Below are 21,191 nucleotides of genomic sequence, written 5' to 3' on the forward strand. Positions count from 1 at the left end.
GTGGAACCTCCATCCCTTTTTGGTGGTGTAGGTAAATCCATAACAGGAAAATGAGAGTGACTGAGGCACTTTTGATTGCGATATCATGCAAAATGTGCTTTTCAATATTAAATTCAAATGTCCACAAAATCCACAATCCGGATCAGATCCGGACCAACTTTGTCAGGTGAGCGTGAGTGCCAGTCTGTACCTCACTTTCAAATATGAGCGTGTTTGCGGCACGTTTGATTAAGATATAAGGTAAAATATACACTAATGGGGTTTTCAGTGCTACATTTAAATGGCTACAAAATCTATAACATGGATCAAACTTTGTCAGTCGGCAGAGGACACCATCCTACATAAAACTCTTTTTTTATTTGTTCAATATTAAAGATAAGGATTTTTCCAATTTTACAACATTTTTCCTGACTTTCACCTTTGACCTTGAAAATTGAACCAGTTCTTGCCTATCAGGATATAAATCTTCAGTAAAAATTTCCTAATGATATTTGAAAAATTGTGGGCTCCAGACTGTTCACAAAGACGAACAAACAGGGGCGATAACATAACCTCTGTTTTTGCCCATGTGACAGACAGCAGAAGTGCAGCACTGATTGCATGTGGACTCAATTATTCAATTGCCAACCATCACAGTGGGCACAGATCTGCACCGCTACAATACTTTACCCATGATATCGATGTTACAGTCAGGCACCGACAGGTTAGGAGAAAATTATCAGTGCCCCTATGAAATTTAACATTTACCCAGCTGCTTTTTGAGCAGAGCAAGGAATTTTCACCACAGCATTTGTAAAGATTGTAGTTGTATTTGGGCTGTTCACAAAGACCAAAAACTACCCGGCTCTAAGTTATTAGGCGCTTAAGAGGTGATGTTGTTGTTGAAGCACAGCACAAACCACTACTGGGCAATTCTACGGTAATGGAATTACAATCTGAGCTAATCTGTCATGGTTAGATGCCATATGTCCAGATTTTGCTGCTGTTGTAATTCCGTTACCACAGAATTGCCCGCCTGTGTAATGATGAGCTCTAACTATCAAGTCCAAAGTGACCACACCTTCCAGTGTGAACACAGAAGAAAAAGCTCAGTCAAGGTTTGAGCCGTCACTGGGAAAGAATCCTGACAAAAACGACAGAAGTCAGAGAGTGAAAAAGTGAGGAGTGTTTTGTTTAGCTTTTCCTAGTTTGGGAGGTCCGGTGTGACTTAGACATACACAAAATAATTTTCTACATCTTGTTCCTGAACATCTCCAAGACCAAGGTGTAGCGCATGGCCTTGATTGGCCCTAATTAAATAAATACATTAATGCTGTCTCAACAAAAACCTGAGTTCTGAACTGCAGACAAAGACTGTGTTTTCCCTCTCAGTTGAGAAATTTCTAAGTCATCTGGAGATCTTAAGATAAGCTTGGAGACATCCCCCATGGGCCAACACTGGGATTCACAGCAAAACAAAACTAATTCAAAGTTCTTCAAAGGGAAGCTCTTGCCTTTTTATCAGTGAATTTTTGGTCATTATGAATTACATGACATTATAATGGGTTCACATCAGGATCCGAGTTTCTCCAGGCCGGGAGAACCCAAATTTTATGACCTCACGCCAAGGCCAGACCCTCCCAAGACTGTGAGACGATATCCCTTCCACAACACAGGCCCATAAAACTTTGTCTTGATAACAGCTATTATTTTTAGGTCTAAGCAAAGAAAGACATTCTTTTAAAATAAAAAAATTGCATCAGTACTCTTTGATTCACATATATGAAGACTTCTAATGGTGTTTGTATTGATTAATCAAACAAAATGCTTTGCATATAATTATTCCATTTTATTGACATGTGTTCCTGTAACTGATGTGTGTTTTTATCTTTCTGCTTTATCAATATGTTGATGGTGAAGTATTCTGTTTATCCCCCTTAAAAAGTAAGAACAGAGTGCTGTTCCGCGCTCTCTCGCCCCTTCTTCGCTCCTCTCGTTTGTCTCTCTTCTTTTCTTAAATGCTTAATTATTTCTGGGTCAACAAGGCCCCATGCTAAGCTAACCTAGCTGAAGCTACCACGTGGCATTCATTATTGTTTTATTCTTGTCTCAATTTTTGAGAATTTTAACATGACACTCTAAGGTGCATCAAGTCTTTCAAAGTTTTAAGAGAACTTCCGAGCTGAACTCTTTAAAATAGTGAATTTACAGAAAAGTGACTTTTCCTTTTTTGTAATTTTCCAACGCTCTTAAAGTTTTACTTTTTCTAAATTCACAAAGACTTTTAATCTGGCTCCAACAAACTTTTTAGAAGCTACCAGAAAGCATTTTCAACAAACGCCTTCCACCTCTGGGGTCCAGCAGTTGATGACGGAGCTGATTTCAAACCTGACTGCAAGCAGCCATCCTGTCGGTAAAGCAGGCCAACACAAGCCTTTGGGATTACTCGGGGAGACCACTGAGTTAACCCCTGACCCAAGTGAGCTCACGCTGCAGAGCCTACATTAACGACGGCCATCCGAACCACCTTTTCAGTGGACCAGCTAAGTGACCCAGTTAAAGGTTCCAGAAAAAGGGTTTGTTGTTAATGGATAAAGTGGCTCCTTCTCATTATTATTCTTATTTTTAAACGTATTCATATGTTTGTTTAATAATTTTCTTAAAAATAACTGGCTTACAATTTCATCACTAAATTCTAATCAGATTTATTCACTTAAAGTCTTTAAGCTTCATCTCTCTCTTTCACGTCTCATGAGTGAGTAAGAATTGTGTAAATAAATGAACTTATTTAATCACTGTCCACAAAAATGCCAGTAAACTGTTCATTCCTTGTATACTTGTAAATAAATTGTAAATATTTCTGCTGTAGCTCATTTTGTGTTCAGAAGGAAACCTTTGGACAATCATATTGTGAATTCAGACTTTCAGATTAGAGACTGATTAATTAAATTGAGACTGATTAATTAAATTAAGACTGATAATGAATGTCTAAATTAAAGTACCTATGCTATAAATAGGTGGTGCCCCAAGTAATAATTAAATTGTTGTTGTCCATTCAGCTGCTCCCTTTTTGTTCAGGGTCGCCACAGTGGATAGAGCCAGATCCGCACTGGTATTTGACAAAGGTTTTATGCCGGATGCCCTTCCTGATGCAACTCCAGTTTTACCTGGAGAAACACACAACCGCTGGTGTTCCAGAGAGGTCTCCCATCCAAGAACTAACCAGATGCTGCACTGCTTAGCTTCTGAGATCTGATGGGATCAGGCTTAGACAGAGCAGACGGCTGCTCCAAGTAATAATTAAATAATAAGTATTAACACTGGGAGGTCCAAGCTTTTCTCTTCTACCTGTAAAGCCCACGGAGAGTCAAATGACCCCAAGATACAGGACATGTTCACATCCTCAAACTCCAGACATCTCCACGTCACTACATATTCAGTCCCTGATTGGTCATCGCGGCGCGATGAGAACTGCGGCACTACAGGAAGCGGCAGGATGAAACGGCGATTATAAAGTATCACACGCCGTTGTTCGTCATCATGGAAGGTCTCCAGAAGCGCTCCTGGAATTATTCGACATGTTGATTAATTCCGGGAGCAATTCCTGGTAAAGCCGGAACTAAACCACGCCCCCTAGTGCCGGCGTTAACAACAGCGTGTGATTCTTAAGATGGCCAAAAACTCTTCCGGGACACTTCCGGGAGCTCTTACCGTCTGTGTGTAAACGGGGCTTTAGAGGTACATTGGTCATTTGACCAGTCCTTGGCCTTGTGTGTGTTAAACCCTAAATTGTTAATTATTTTGGTGACTCATCAGATGGGGCCTAGTCCAATCTAATTAAATTTGGGAGTGTAATTACTTATTCACTACATTCTTATGGTGCTCCGGTGTGAGCTGATGTAGAATTGACCAATGTTGTAGATGATAAGTTACTTTAGTGGACATGTCCCCACTGACCCTCAGCGGGGCCTGTGTGGAGATGGGGGGGGGCTGACTCCTGCCTCCTGTGTAGAGACGGGGGGGGGCTGACTCCTGCCTCCTGCGTGGAGAAGGGGGGGCTGACTCCTGCCTCCTGCGTGGTGACGGGAGGGGCTGACTCCTGCCTCCTGCGTGGTGACGGGAGGGGCTGACTCCTGCCTCCTGCGTGGAGACGGGAGGGGCTGCCTCCTGCGTGGAGACGGGAGGGGCTGCCTCCTGCCTCCTGCGTGGAGACGGGAGGGGCTGACTCCTGCCTCCTGCGTGGAGACGGGAGGGGCTGCCTCCTGCGTGGAGACGGGAGGGGCTGCCTCCTGCGTGGAGACGGGAGGGGCTGCCTCCTGCGTGGAGACGGGAGGGGCTGCCTCCTGCCTCCTTTGTAGAGACGGGAGGCTGACTCCTGCCTCCTTTGTAGAGACGGGAGGCTGACTCCTGCCTCCTTTGTAGAGACGGGGGGCTGACTCCTGCCTCCTTTGTAGAGACGGGAGGCTGACTCCTGCCTCCTTTGTAGAGACGGGAGGCTGACTCCTGCCTCCTTTGTAGAGACGGGGGGCTGACTCCTGCCTCCTTTGTAGAGACGGGAGGCTGACTCCTGCCTCCTTTGTAGAGACGGGAGGCTGACTCCTGCCTCCTTTGTAGAGACGGGGGGCTGACTCCTGCCTCCTTTGTAGAGACGGGAGGCTGACTCCTGCATCCTGTGTGGAGACGGGGGGCTGACTTCACCCCGTCACGGTCTGTGTGAACTGTCAGCGTCAGGCAGACGCTGCAAACCCGTTAAAGCAAAGACCAGCAGACCTGAGACGAGCTGGAATCCCTCAGCAGCTAATGTCCACACGGGACGGTGCAGTCGGTATGGACGTACATGTGCACGTGGGTTTGTGCTCATATCAAATGGATTTTATTTTTCCATTTTATTGTTTGCTTGTTTATTTATACTTTTATGCACTGACCAGATGGCTTTTCCAGTTTCATTCTACTTGTGACAATGACAATAAGGGATATAAAATCCACACCTGTTTGTTATTAAGACTCACTACTTATACTGGGTTTTTTGCACAAATCAATTTGTAAAAGTACACAACAACAACACACAAACATCCTGATTTACAGAGGCAAAGAGTGAAAAACCTTGACTCACATTTCTTTGTCACAAGCTTTTCATATCAAAACGTTAGGAATCATTGACTTTTATTTATTTTAAACATCAGCAGACATATCGGTACTGTAAATTTTTTACATTGCGATCACCCCCAAATAAATCTATGTTGGTTGGGCTGAATACAGAACCTTCTTCAATCACGTCGCTGCAGGCACAATATAAGACATGTTGCAAGAAGACTTGAATAAACATGGACACGCACAGTACGTCAGAGCAGACCGAGGCGCCCGCAGAAAGCACTTTACAGATGGCAGCAGCCCATCCGACACGCAGCGCGCCAGGAGCGGCACAGCCTGCTAACATCAGGAGAGTTTTTTTTTTTTTACTAACGCAGAGCAGCGTGGTGCCCAAGAACTCAGCGGACAGGGTTCAGAAACAGAAGCCTGACAGTTCCACACCACCCTGGGTGCCCATTCTCTGTGTACCTCCACACTGCACAGAGAATGGGCACCCAGGGGTCAAACGACCTCCAAATCAACACGCAGCGCCATATCAGACCTCCTGCAGTGAAACAGAGAGGAAAAAAGAACAACTCGTTTCCTTCATCCCACCAGGCTGCCTCTGACACGGCGACTCGAACCTGCTTGTTCTTCATCAGGCTGTTGTGGTGTTTCAGGAGGATGGCTTGGCCCCACAGCCACATCACGCTCTTCCACTTTAACATCCTGCTCTTCTTCCGGCTCCAGCTGGGGCTCAGCGTCCATGTGGTCCAACATCACCTCCTCCTCCTCCTCGTCCTCCTCCATCCCATTTACTTCCACTGGCACAGTCAAAGAAAAACACAAAACACAATGTTTTCTCACCTTTCAGCTCAACAGTATCACAATATTCTTCTCCTGCACCCATCAAATGAGCATATTTGTGAGCGCAGTATGTATATGTGTGTATTCCTGAAAGTGTCGCGCTCCTCCATGATGGCAGACTTTGAGCTCAGAAATGTGAATGTTTAAGTAAACAAACTCTAAAATAAAATAAAAATAAAACTAAATAAATCACATTAGCCAGGCGTGGCTGAGTGAAAATCGCCGTTGTTCTAATGCCACAGGAAGTGTTTGTGCCTGTAAAAAATACAGCAGATGTCAACAAGGCAATGCGTTCTGGGTGAATTTTTCCTACATGTGGTAGGGAGATTTGAATGGAGAATCAACTACAAGAAACCCAGTGCCAGAAATGTCTAACATTCCAGCAGGAGATCAGCCTGAAACAAGAGCTTAAAGCAAAAGGGCCGATGTCAGAGGACAGCAGAGGCTTCCGTCAGGACTGAACCATCTTCCACTGTGACTGCAGGGGGACGAGGTGCAGGTCTGGAGGAACACAGATATTAGCGAGGTGCCTGAAGTAATGTGCCATTTTCTCCATACGATGGGCCCTTCTCACACATCAGTCGGTCGACATGAAGAGAAACAAGATTAAATAAACACTTTAAGACTTGCAGTCTTTTTAAATCTATGTGCATGGGTGTCACATGTGGTTGTTAAATGGGGCAGTTTTAACAATTGGAGGCAAAATTGAAGAATTTTGGGGATATTTTTTGTCACATATGTCACAGGGGTCTTAACCAAGCTGTCTCGAGGTTAGATGGTGTTTATTACAGCAGGTGAATTTCTGTGAAAACAGAACTGCTGGACTCTGGATAAGATTAAACCTCAAACACATGGATGGGCAAAAGGAAGATTAAAAATTGGTTTGTTCTGCACCACTCAAATGTTCAAATCTGCTCCTTGCAACTTTAAATCAGAAGAAAATCCAAAAGAATCAATCATTCTTTCTTTTGTTTTCTTTTTTTTACAGGTTTAGGTACATGTTTTCACATAAACATGAGTGTTTAATGAACCCTGTGGTTCAAACAGAATCACAATTTAGATTTTATTTAAATCACACTTAACTCTAGGGCTGAGAGGGGGCAGGTTTTCTTCACAGCCACTGACTCCAGCAGGTGGTTTCACTGATTAACATCACTTTGAACAGGTGGGATGAGTTCACCAGTGAAACCACTTGCTGGAGTCAGTGGCTGTGAAGAAAGCCTGCCCCCTCTTGGTCCTTTCTGGAATAGTTTGGACACCACTGGACTAGATGATCCTCCCGTCACCTGACAGATATGCAGTAGTAATGACACACTTACTGCTTTCTAATAAATTATTCATACCCCTTGGCAGTGGTGGGCACATTTCCGATAACAGATAATTATCGAAGATAACGTTTTCATCATCGGATTATCTTTTCAGATAAATTTTAAAACCATTATCGGACCAATTATCTTCCGATACATTAAGTTCCGATAACGTTCAGTCCAATAACTTTTTTTGGTGGTGAAGTGAGTAAGGTTTAACAGTCAAAAAGGTTTGTAAACAGCTAAAATCGTTCCTGGCTCCTCCAGACTGTGTGCAACAGTCAGGCTGCTGTCGGAGCTCAGAAGGGGGAGGGCACGCTCACTGTGCCTTCACTGCACGTGGGTCTTTTCAGTTCTTCAGCAACAAGGTTATTGCCTCGTTTCTGCTTAAAACTGCGCTCCAGTCATCATCTATCTCAGCGACAGTTATCTGAAGCTTTTCTACAACAATCACTTCCCCATAAATTCATAATAACAGACGTGAGCACTCTCAGAGGCTGAGAGTTATAAATTTTACCATTCACATTGAATGCAACATGGGTGACGTTATACAGAGATAAACTGTGACTCCTGTGATTTACTGTTTTTTTATAGAAATGGTCTTTAAGTTACATATATATTATATCGATAGATTAAAAACAAAATTACAAAATAAAAACTTCACTGCGCTCTGCGCATGCTCTGACTGGCTGTTGCTGGCTGATGATGTCGACAGCCTCGTGTTTAGTAGTTAGTCTTCGTGCGTTTCGAACGTGACTAGCAGCGAGTGAGCGAGCCAGCATTATTATTTTTTTTCTGAGCTTATGGTGGTTTTTTTGGGGGGCAAAATGAGTGAGGAAAACATTGTGTTCCACGGCCTGAGGATGACGTCCAAGAGGAGCCTGGATCGAGTGGGGAGGTGTCTGGAGCAGCTCAGGCTGAGGCCCAGGCCTGACACGAGGTCCAGAACCCGTGGCCTCACCTGGAGGATTTCTTTGTTTTCCAGTCGGTGGACAAGAAGAACGCTAGCATCCTTTTTTTCCAGTGTGTCCTGTGTCACCCAAAGGAGACAACAATTAAAGGGCACACAACCAGCCTTTGTAATTTAAAGTCCCATGAGAAGAGGAACCACCCAGGCCATGCAATCCAATTTGAAGAAAGGATCAAGGCCGGTTCTTCACGTGGGAAACACAGGCGTTCGTCAGCTAGCAGCAGCAGTCTTCATTTGGTGGGCAGCCACCCGCAAAAAAAAGTCAGCTATCCCAGCCTACTATTCGGGGGGCCTTTGCACAGTCGGCTGCTGGCACTGGCGTCTGTGGTGGACTCGAAGATCGTGGACCTCTTCGTATGCAACATGCTGCCGCTGCATGTTGTGGAGTCCCCCACATTCATCAGTTTGGTCAAGACCTTGAACCCCAGCAAAACGTCGATGTCCCGCCGCACCCTGGGGAGGAAGATCTTGACCAGCCACAAACAGCTGGAGGAGTCTTATAAGGTATTTTTTGCAAAACAAAGTGCATTGTATTTTGAAATTCAAGTAGAAGCTTGCTTAACAGTACAGGATGATGAAATTTAAATTGTAAAAGATACCAAATTTCTTGGGAGTTATTGATGTTAAATTAATTTTGAAAACACACAAATTATGTTAAATCTAAAATGTAAAAGTCCATTGCAATTGTGTACAAAGCGAGATGTGCACTACTTATTGTTGTTAAGATGAGACATTTAAGTTTATTAATATCTTCAAATGTTTTTGTTTTGCTTGTTCTGCTCTCTTTTTGCTTCTGTTGTGAGGGGTAAAATGCAAAATGGGGACTGAAAAGTGAAAATCACAAAATGGGATAAAATGTAATGAAACTGAGCAGACTGAGTCCAAATAAGCACTTTTATTCAATTGTTTGGTCTTTGTTTTGTGCCCACTATAAATTGGGCCAGATACTGGTCTCTCTCTCTGTGTGTGTCTCTCTCCCTCTCTCCCCCCTAGCCTGTGATTGGTTGGTGGTTGAGACGCTGACGTCAGCGTTAGTGGGCCTCACTTTGGGCAAGTATGTGGCCCGTTGTCAGTCTAATGTATTCGAGGTATTCTGGTGTTCAACAGATAAAACTTCAGCCACTGGGTCAGTCTGCTCCATTTCGTGATGAGCCCCCGTTTTGCTCCATTGGATACTATTATTTTAGTGTAGCTGGTAAAATTTACTGAGGTAAAATGGGTAGTATAAGTGTGTATAAGCTTTTGCTGCCCATTCGGTTAATTAGGTCAACTGAGAAACCAGTTTTGTGTATTAATTTATTATTTATTTTTTAATATTATCATGTTTTCCTAATCTTCCTTTTTATCCAGATTTTCCGCATTTAGAAATGCAATTTCATTACACTTAGGTTGATTTGCACACTTTATTTGCATAGTAAAGGTACTACAATAATAATCCCAAAATAATTTTGTATGATTGTTTTATTATTGCTATTCACCTTATTGATGTTTCAAATCCTGCAAAACCTCGGAGCGGTCGCCGCACTGTGAGATCTCAGTAACATTGAGAACTGCATTGAGACGCTCTGATCACGCTGCACTGTAACTGCTGCACACAGACAACACCATTAACATCGCAATATAAAACTATTTTTATATTGTGTCTAAAACTCTCATGAATAGATTCTTTGCGTTTATAGACGTTGTTATTGTTTGCTTTATGTAAACATGTGAGAATCACAGTCTGTCTCTCTGTTATTTTCAATGGGAGCTGCTGTGAGCTACAATCGCTTCCTGATCATGTCGTTCTGGGGGAAAGTGAAGTTTGCTCTTTGTCTTGATTATTGTTCTTTACAACACTGTTTGTCCTCTTTGTTCCAGACTAATATATATAATATGTCTGAAATTCAGTTTGCGTTTATTAAATTCCGCGCAGATTAAACGTAACAGACACCGATTATTTGTTATAATTGTTTTAGCAAGTTTTCAGGGTAGCATGCAGCAGTCTCTTATTGACGTGATGAAAACAAAAGCATAAAAAAAATAAATTTTTGTAGTATAATATTATTTACAACTGTCATCGTGTTGATTCTCTATATTTGACTGCAGCGACTCTCTGGCACGCAAGGGATTATGGGATATGTCAATAGGGCAAATTCATTGTAATGTTGTCTAATGCTAAATTTCTTGTTTCAATTATTAAAAATAATTGATACAGATAGTCATTATTACATTTTAAATTTTACAATTTGTTTATTTATGATTTATAATTTTTAATTACAGATTGTTTGAGGATGTCCCCTGGGTGGCGACCACTACGGACTGTTGGTCAGCCCACAACAGGTCCTACATGGGGATGACTGCACACTGGCTGGACCCCAAGACCCGCACCAGACAGCACGCGGTCCTGGCCTGCTCTCGGCTCAAAGGGCACCACACCTTTGATGTTCTCGCCGAGGCCATGGTGGACACCCACTATAAATTCCACCTGCAGGAAAAGGTGACCAGGACCATGACCGACAATGGCAGCAACTTTGTCAAGGCATTTGTTCAGTTTGGCACAGTTTGAAGGGGATCCTGAGGCTAGTTACATACATACTAGTTACATACAAGTAATTTGATCTGGTGTCATTGGTGCATAATAAAAAAATACTTCTGTAAGAAGTAAATCTGATCTTTTAAAGATGAAACCCTGGATGAAAAACTTTCTGAATCAGTTTTTCACACTTTCCTGTTTCTCTCTCTCCCTCAGAGAGAGAGAGGAGGAGTCTCTGCGGGTGAACAAGAGACTTGTCACTAAGTCTCACACCGTCTTTATGGCTTATTTGAGCAAACTTTGGAAACAAGAGCCATGAGCTACGCAGGCAGAAGGAGCTGTTTTTATTGGAAGACTTTGATGGAGTTTGGTTCTTTCACTGAGAGATGTTGTGCTCTGCTCGGCTTGGGGCAAACAGAGCAGCACAAACAGCTTGGCTGGATTAAAAAAATATCTGAGAGCAGGGCACAGTATAACGGCGCTGCGCTAACAGTAAATGGTGCTACACTGTCGTTCCATTGTCTGGGGAGAACTCTGGATGTTTGCTGGGATACCAAACCAAAAGGGGCAGTGGGTGGTTGTCTTTAGGACAGTGGGTGGTTGTCTTTAGGACAGCGAGTGGGTGTCTTTAGGACAGTGTGTGGTTGTCTATAGGACAGTGAGTGGTTGTCTTTAGGACAGTGTGCGGATGTCTATAGGACAGTGTGTGGTTGTCTTTAGGACAGTGAGTGGTTGTCTTTAGGACAGTGAGTGGTTGTCTATAGGACAGTGTGTGGGTGTCTTTAGGACAGTGAGTGGGTGTCTTTAGGACAGTGAGTGGGTGTCTTTAGGACAGTGTGTGGTTGTCTGTAGGACAGTGGGTGGATATCTTTAGGACAGTGAGTGGGTGTGTGAGTGGAACACGTCCTGTTGAAGTTGTTAAAAATGACCATGAGGAGGACACGAGGAGCCCACTGAGAGTGTTTCTGTGCTGCTACTTGCCGTTTTCCTGCGGCTGCTGCTGCGGTTGCCTCTGGTTGATATTGACAGCCGGAGGAGGCAGGTTGCCATCGTCATTGTTGGGATGATGGTTGTGTTCATTGTCATTGTTGGGGTTCTGGTTGCTGACCAGAGCCGAGGACACGCCAATCCCAGTTCCTGCACTGAGGCCCACTCTGGCACAGCCCTGACACAGTCAGAAAGACACCCAGGTTAACACGGTGATTCACCTCCAACAGTCAGGCTGCAGCTCCGTTGCCGTTCATCTGCCCATCAGTTAACCGATTCCTCAACAAGATACAGATTTTGCTGACATTCTGAGAAGTGCAACTGCAGAAATAAGCACCGGCACACCTCAGCTGAAACATTCCAACTCACAGTTTACCCTGCTGGCATGGAGACCTACAACAGAGTAGAAGAAGAGTGAGGAGTGGGGGCTCACAGCTGAAGAAGAATTCATGGCTCAGGGGCTCCACCCAGCACCTGGACAGAGGCGCTCAACACTCCCCACCTTAGAAAAGACTTTGGGATGTCACGTACTTTACACTACTTTCGCATGTCAGAAATGCCTTTGAAGTAGTGAAAAACATTTTTAAAAAAAGCAGAAAATGATACAAGTTACACTGGAGTGTAAGTTGTAGTTTCATTGTTTGTATGTGGAACTCACTTCCCACATGGCATTTCTCTGAGAGGGAATTGAACAACACGCGCTCATTGGTGCACCTGCGTGCTCATCTCAATAATATAGTTTGTTTTGATGCTATTCTGGTTTTCCTATTTTCTGTTTCTTCAGCTCTGTAAAACTTTGTAAAAACCCTGTAACTGTTAGAATGGTCTAAGCAGCGGGTCACCCCTCTGAGTCTGGTCTGCTTGAGGTTTCTTCCTCATTATTATTATTCTCATCCATCATCCAGTCTGTCCTGTGCATCTCCATGTCTGTTTGGTTTCCCTCTGCCTCCAAACAGGACAGGCACAGAAAAATAATGATAATAATAAAAATAATCATCAGAGCCAGCCTGCCCTCCACCCAGGACTCATACTGGTCCAGGACCAGGAAGCCAGCTGGTACCATCTCTGCAGACCCCTCCCACCCTGGACACACCCTGTTTAAACTCCTCCCCTCTGGTCAACGTTACAGAGCTCTGTACGTCAGAACAACCAGACACAGGAACAGTTTCTGTCCACAGGCTGTCACACTGATGAACAACTTAACCTGACAAAAAAACTCACTCATTCATGTACAACTTAACTTCAATCTGTTGTCTGTTTCAGACATCCTTTTCTTTTTTATTTTCTCTTATTGCACATTTTATTTTCTTTCACATTTCATTTCATTTTATTACCGTGAATTATTCCGTGTTTAGTGTACAGATTCTACATGCTGTACAGAGAGTGCAGCTCAAACAGAAGTCACATTCCTTGTTTCCTTTGAAGATATTTGGTGAATAAAAGCCATTCTGATTCTGATTATCATCAAATAGTACAGAAACAAACCAACACATCCAACTGCTTATAGACCAATTTCTGAAACAACAACAACAACAAAAAAAACGTGAACAGTGAAGGTGGAAACAAGGCAGCAGAAAACCTCAATAATATATTTGACCTTTCAGCATCCCGAGCAAACCTAAAAGTCCCAAAGAAAAAGGCCAAAAACAACCACAACCAGGACAAATGGTTTGACGAGAAATGTAAAAATCTCAGAAAGAAATTAAGAAACATATGAAACCTAAAACACAGAGATCCAGATGACCAGAACACACACCTTCACAAAAGGAAAACATAAAAAACAGGATAAAAAAAACACAAGAGCAACATGGTAGAAACCAGCTACACACTATGGAAGAGTCCATAAAAACAAAGAGATTCTAGAAAAATTAGAACAGTGTAAATAACCAAAAACATGAAGAAACTGGAGCTGTGTGGGTAAACCACTTCACCAAGACATTTGGTCCAACAGAGGAAAACAAAGAGAACAAATGACAAAGCTGAGAGTCAGACATCAAAGATGACCAGGACCCACGAGATAACCCCATGAGCCTAAAAGAATTGTAGAACAAAATCAATTCCACCAAGAAGGTCTGTGGTGTCGACAACAACCTAAATGAAACAATCAAATCCACAGATCCCAAATTCCAGCTGGCCACATTAAAGCTCTTTAATATTGTCCTGAGCTGTGGGGTCTTCCCCAGTATTTGGACCCAAGGACTGATAACAAACTTGAGCCTAATTACTTCAGTGAAGTCTGTGTCAACAGCAACCTCAGGAACATCTTCTGTCTGAACATCAACCACAGACTCCAACACGTCCTGACTGAAAACACACCCTGATCCACAGAGACTGTAGAGAGACGCCCCCTCAGCCAGCTGGTTCTGGGACTCTCTACACAAACACAAGCAGACACAGCAAACACAAACCCTGTTAGACTAAACCAAATAAGAAAACCAAAAGATGTGACACACTGGGAAAAAAATCCACCAAAAACCAGAGTAAACTGGAATGCTGTTTGTCCTTAAACAGACAGAACTCGGTGGCAGAATACCTGAGCACTGTGACCAACCCAAAGCTCAGGAAGTCCTTGACCACATACAGACTCAGTGAGCACAGCCTGGCCGTGGAGAAAGGCCGCCACAGACAGACCTGGCTCCCCAGAGAAGACAGACTGCTCACAACACCAGGTGGACAGCGAGCTGCACTTTCTGACCACCTGCCCGCTGCACCAAAGAGACACGAACAGAGACACAGATCACAAACACCCAAACAGACTCTGAGAGCAACATCGACAAACTTCACTATCTGCTGGCTGAAGGACAACAAACACAGCAGCAAGGTTTGAGACACGAAAAGAAGCAACAACAGACACAAACCACCGTAAACCCAAAACAGGACATTAAACTGCTACGTCACTTTATCTACGTATAACACATTTTATAGGAGAGTATAGTTTTACACTGAATTTTTACTGTTATTTGAATCCAACATCTCCTGTTGACTTATTTATTTACTGTAGAATACTGTTAAGTGTATGTACATCTTTATTTTTATTTGTTTCTCTGTGTAGCACTTGGTTTGACAATGCAAACGTATGTTTCTCCTGTCAATAAAACTCCGCTGAAATTGATACTGACAGAGTGAGAGACAGAATGGCTGAAATGATTCCTTCAGAGCAGGTGGACAAAATGGTTTTATGTTGTGATTAGATGGTGTGATGGTTCTTGGTCCAGTGAGACTTCGGCATCAATTTTACCAGTTAACGCTCAACATAGGCTCGTGTGTTATACATCACACTGACAAAAGTGATGCTGAGACCCTGATTCATGCGTTTGTCTCTTCTAGATTGAACTACTGCAATGTTTTTGTTACTTAGATTTTATTTCCTTTTTGAACAAAAGCATGAATTTCAAGACAGTCCAATAACAATGCCGCTGAACATCTCAGGTCAAAGTAGAAAATATATTATCTTAGCAATTGGAACAGAGTTGTTTTTTTTTGTTTGTTTTTTTTTTATACAATCCCAGAGAAAAGGTAGAATGGGGAGGCGAACTCATCAGTCACATCACATCCCTTATTCCTTCCAGAACAGGACTGAAACGATTACTCAAATAATTTGAATAATTCGATTACAAAAAATGATTGAGGCAAATTCTGTGCCTCGAAGCTTCGTTTAACGTCGTAGTACATATGCCAGTCCTGTGTGTGGTGCTGTAACATCCCCAGAAAAACAACAGAAGACGACTAGAGCATGCGCTCAGGCTGTGTACCAGCTAATAATTTAGCCTTTAAAGCTACTGCTTTCCAATGCAACACAGAGTAAAATAAAGCCTTTTAAGAGAAAGAGGCTCCACACGGATCATCTGAAATATACTGACTGCACATTTAAAGTGAAGCAGTGTGTTTGTCTCTTTTTAAAAAACACACGGTCTGCTCCCCGTGGTGAGTGACGGCCGGGTACCCACAGTCGAAGCCAGTGTTCTGTCGAGATAAGGTGAGTCGTCAAGATGAGGATCCTCACGTAACTGCACATATGTGCACTGAAAAAATTACTTGACAAAGTTCGCTTATTTTGATGGGCAAGTAAATGTATAAATTGTTTATCCGAACATAGTAATGTATAAAATCTACTCACTATAAAACGATAAGTATTTTTAACCTGGAGTTAGCTTATTTCGACAGGCAAAATATACATATACATACATTTATGCTTCTAACGTAAAATACAGAAAATGTTTTACTTACTAGGCTATAAATACACTGAATACAATTAATAATAATAAAAAAAAATGATGTAAAAAAACAACAAAAAAATGTGCATGCGCAGTTGCATGTTGAGCGAGTTACATCATCTCCACATGTGTAGTTGCGCGAGGCACCTCATCTCGACGGGTGATGTCTTCAAGTCCGGGGTAGAGCGATGTGCGCATGCACAGTAGCACGATGCACCTCATCTTGACGGGACACCAGCTGCTGTCTGTTTTGTTCAGACCCACGCTGACTGTTTTGTTTTTTAATTTTCACTTTTTTTGGGCAACACACAATGCTTGGTTTCAGTGCAGAAGGTTCCTGGTTCAAATCCCACCCCTGCCACATTTCTCCATGTAATGTGGAGTTGCGTCAGGAAGGGCATCCGGCGTAAAACCTGTGCCAATTCAACATGCAGATCCACCTTGGATTTGCTGTGGTGACCCCGAGTGCAAACAAGAGAGCAGCTGAAGGGACTTACTTACACAACGCTTCACAAACACAGTAACTAAAAAACAAAACAAACAAAAAAAAACCAAAACAGTAAATGTGAGGCTGCATGTTCAACCTCCAGCTGAAATGCATCTGCTGAATCGCAGAGAAACAGGGATTAAAAAAAAAAAAAAAAATCACGTAGGGACCCAGTCCACCAACCTTTAAAAATAATAATAATAAAAAAAAAAACTTAAAATGGTTAAATTTTACAAGTTGGGGAAAAAAAAACAAAACAGAAAGCCACATCCCATCACCATTTCAGCACAATGTCAAGACTTTGGCACAGGGACATTGTGCCATTGCTCAGGAAGAGCCCTGGACTATTGATGTTTAAAAACGCAGAGGTACTTTTTATCTGATTACTCGATTAATCGCCAGAATAATCAATAGAACACTCGATTACTAAAATAATCGTTTGCTGCAGCCCTATTCCAGAATGAATTCCATTTTGCCCATTTGGCAATATATACATCTTTTTTCAGTCTCAGGTGGAAGGTCAGTCTGTCTAACTCATGAATCTCTGACTATTTTTAGCCAATTTTCGACTGTAGGTGGGTTGATTTCTAACCACTTGTGAGTGATTGCTTTTTTATTGCTCCAGTCAATATTTTAAGAAGATATCTATCATTTCCTTTTATTTCTTCTGGTAGGTCCCCCAAATATAGAGGGTTTTCAATCAGGTGACCGACCTGCTACAGGACAGGTGCCGTCTCCATTCTGGATTACAAGGAGGCTGGTGTGTGATAGAAAAATGGAGAGAATGTACGGTTATTACGATGCTCTAAACCAGGGGTGTCCAAACTACGGCCCGCGGGCCTGGCCCACAGCAAATTCTGAAAATATAATTAAATATGGCCCGCACAAGAAGCTTGAGGTCAACTTTGTTGCACTTCTCAGTTTCAACACTAGATGGAGCCAGCGGCTGGCTCCATCTAGCCAGCCACAGAAACGAAATTAAGCGAAGAAAACTTTTACAGCACTGAAGAAGAAGAAATGGCAGCACCGAAGAAACGCAAAATATTAAGTGAATGTAGAAGATTTCAAACACGGTGGGAAAATGAGTATTTTTTCAAAGAAATCAACGGAAAGTGTGTCTGTTTGATTTGTAATGAAGATGTTGCTGTGATGAAAGAGTATAATGTCCGTCGGCACTATGAGACCAAACATCAGGTTTTTTTTTCGTGCTAACAAAATACAGGAAAACGCCACAACAGCAAGTTATGAAGTCGCTAAACTTATTGCCCAGCACGGCAAACCGTTTTCAGACGGTGATTTCATAAAGCAGTGCCTCATCAAAGTCACAGAAATAATGTGCCCAGAAAAAGTGCCGGATTTCAACAATGTGAGCTTATCCAGAAATACAGTGGTGCGGAGAATCGAGGACTTGTCCGCTAACTTGAAACTTCAGCTGAGAGATAAAGCTTGTGCTTTTGATTTTTACTCGATAGCATGCGATGAGAGCACAGATGCCACAGACACCGCGCAACTGTTAATTTTTTTGCGGGGAGTAGATGATCATTTTTGCTTTACGGAGGAGCTGCTTGATATGATGAGCCTAAAAGGCACAACGACAGGAAAAGATATTTTTGAAGCTGTGTCAGAGGCAGTTGAAAAGATGGGGCTTAAATGGGACAAGCTCTGTGGAGTAACAACTGATGGAGCTCCGGCCATGGCGGGTGAGCGCAAAGGAATGGCATCGTTAGTGTGCGCCAAGGTAAAAGAGAGCGGAGGTGAGGCTGTTAGGATGCACTGTATAATCCACCAAGAAGCACTGTGTGCCAAGACTGTCCAGCTGGGTGATGTGATGAACACTGTTGTAAAAACTGTCAACATAATTCAAGCTAGAGGACTGTACCACAGAGAATTTCAGGCTTTCCTATCTGATGTGGATGCTGAATACGGGGATGTACTCTAACACTCTGATGTGCGCTGGCTCAGCCGCGGCTCTGTGCTGCACCGGTTTTATTCGCTGAGATCAGAAATCGACCAGTTTTTAAAAGAGAAGGGCCAACCTCTTCATGAACTAAGTGACCCTCTGTGGCTGGCAGACCTGGCATTTTTAGTTGATCTTACACATCATCTGAATTCACTGAACAAGAACCTACAAGGCAGAGAACAGCTGGTGCCACACCTGTATGCGCACATGAAAGCCTTCTGCGTAAAGCTCCGCCTGTTTGCGACACAACTACGAGGCTTTAATGCTGCACACTTCCCTGTGCTGTCTGAAATCAAGTCTGCTTTTCCAAAGGCCGACCTTTCTGCTAAAAAGGAGAAATATGTGTCTGTGATTGCATCTCTCATGACAGAATTCAACCAGCGTTTCCAAGATTTTTCTGTCATTGAAAAACAAATCAAGCTGTTCTCGACCCCCTTCCTGGTGGAAGCAGAAGTGGAAGAGAGTCTGCAGTTAGAACTGATTGAAATGCAATGTGATGATTCTCTGAAGAGTCAACATCAGCTTCTCTCCCTCCCTGAATTCTATCAGAGTTTGGATAATGCCAAGTTTCCTCTGATGAGACGCCATGCAAAAAGAATGATGAGCCTGTTCGGCTCAACATACATATGTGAACAAACATTTTCTCTGTTAAATCAGAACAAAAGCAGACTGAGAACCAGAATGACTGATAGCCATCTCTGTGAAGTCCTTCGTGTCTCAACCACCAAACTTTCTCCTGACATGTCAGCCATCCTTCAATCCAAAGGACAGCATCACTGCTCCCACTGAGTGCAATGTTCTTCACGTTATAGGTGAGTTAGAAATACACACAGTATTCATGTGTCAATATGTCACCTAGTGTGTGGCCCGGCCCTTTGTTTATTTTTCTGTATTTGGCCCTCACTAAAAAAAAGTTTGGACACCCCTGCTCTAAACCCTCGAGATAAAACTGTTTATTGTTTTATCATTTTGAAATATGAGAAAGTCCATTCTTGAATACACCCCATGTGGGGCAGAGTAAAAAGTGCAACACTTATTCTGAGGATGAAAATCTCTCCACACATCCAGCAAGCCCATCTCATCCAAACCCCTTCTCAATAATTTAGTAAGGGGAGACATAACTCTGTTATTATTAGATGTGTCCCATTTGTTATTTGAAGTCTCCAGTGCACATCAATGTGCCTTGTGATTCTGAGGTAATCAGATCAAGAAACTTTTTCATAACACTTTCCTTACTTTGGGGAGGTAGATACACGTTAAAAAGAGTGGTCAACTTATTTTCTATTTTACCTTGCACCAGGATATATCTGCCCTCATTATCCCTGATCTGCCTGACTAATTCAAAATTAACCGAATTGTGTCATAATATTGCAACTCCTCTTTTGTGACCAGATTTAAATGTACTATGAAAAATGTTCCTATATCCAAATCTTTTTAATTTTTCATGTTCAGATTAAGAAAGGTGAGTTTCCTGTAAAAATATATATGTGTGTTTTTTCATCTTTGCCTTCATGCTTCTCCTTTTAACAGGGTTATTCAAGCCATTCACATTTCAAGAGGTCACTTTAAAATGATTGTATCCATAACAGCAGTTCAACATATATGTAAGAGCAGCTCTAACTAATGGACTGTAATAAGAATAAAACCATTAACAACAAAATTAACAAAGACGTCCACACTCAGGGTCTGACGCTGCCCCGCTATCCTCACTAAACCATCCCTCTGCTGGTGGAGAGGCGTCCCTACGTAATGTGGGGACTCCGTCTTTGCAGAACCATTCAGACCTTTGTCCTCTTCCCAGTCACATGTTTTATGTTTATCCATTAGGAGATTCAGAGGTGAACAAGACCAGGAAGGAGATAATATGTGGGCAGAGTGTAATATCAGTCTGCCAATATTTCAAGACTCTTCAGGGGGACTTAAGGCGGGGGGTAAAGTGTATGTTTAAACCTGCTTGTTAGAAATAGCAGCTTGAAGCTTCAAGTCCATCGTTATTATTAATCTGGGGAACTCTCCTCATAGAATGTTCATACTTCTTGTCTCTGGAAGTTCCTGAGCCTCTCTAGGACACGTTCAGTGTGTTCTCCCTCTTTCCTGCTCCAATGTGTGCCTTGAGTGAGGCTCCGTTCCCCGTCGATGTCGGTGGTTTGTGTGAAGCCCCTCCTTTTCATGTCCTCGTGCACCTGTCTTGTAAAGGTGAGGGCCGTTTTCCCGGTGAATCCTCAGCTGAGCAGGGTAGGGTGTCTGGAAGCATATCCGTTTCTCCTTGAGAATTTTCTTCATGTCTTTATATTCTCTGAGTTTATTATTCACTTAGGTAGGTAGACCATGTGAAAATGTGACCACTTTCCCCTCAAAGCTGATCTTCTTCGCCCAGGCTGCTTTCAGTATCTCTGAAAGTTGATCCGTAGGGATCTTGAGACAGTTTCATCGTGCAGCTTTGGACCAACTGATTGATTGGTGGTGCTGCTGTCGAGTGATAGCTCCGCCTTCAAAAGGTTGTGAATAAAAGTTAGCATTGAGCTTCCCTCTGAACCCTCGTTAACGCGTATATACGCGGACATTATGACAATGCAACGTTCCCTCTAGGTCAGATACTTTGGCTTGCAGGGCTCTCTGTTGTTTGTGAGAATAAAGCAGAGCGTCTCTCAGCGCGGTGGTCGCTGTCTCTCCCACTTGCTGCTCTGCTTCGGTTAGCCCGGCGCCATGATTACACACGTCCCCGGAGATACTTTGTAACTTTTGATTTCCGTCCTGAAGCTGGTGAGTTCTCGTTTCACGTTGTTCCTCAAGTCATTTTTAAAGTCCTGTTCAAGCTCCATTCTCATGTTTTGT

The 21,191-nt window shown here is 42.8% G+C and overlaps 1 protein-coding gene across 2 annotated transcripts in view; it reads right to left on the reverse strand.

Annotated features, from left to right (window-relative positions):
• fbxo38 (F-box protein 38) overlaps nucleotides 1-21,191 on the reverse strand; it is a 216,081-nt gene that overhangs the window by 103,822 nt on the left and 91,068 nt on the right. For both annotated transcript variants that reach the window (XM_034181007.1, XM_034181008.1), the window contains 2 exons: nucleotides 11,690-11,873; nucleotides 5,694-5,873 (listed from right to left, as the gene is read on the reverse strand). In XM_034181007.1, the coding sequence (XP_034036898.1) occupies nucleotides 5,694-5,873; nucleotides 11,690-11,873 (364 nt within the window). The remainder of the gene's footprint in view (nucleotides 1-5,693; nucleotides 5,874-11,689; nucleotides 11,874-21,191) is intronic.

This window comes from Thalassophryne amazonica, chromosome 11, assembly GCF_902500255.1.
Source record: "Thalassophryne amazonica chromosome 11, fThaAma1.1, whole genome shotgun sequence".
Taxonomy (NCBI): domain Eukaryota; kingdom Metazoa; phylum Chordata; class Actinopteri; order Batrachoidiformes; family Batrachoididae; genus Thalassophryne; species Thalassophryne amazonica.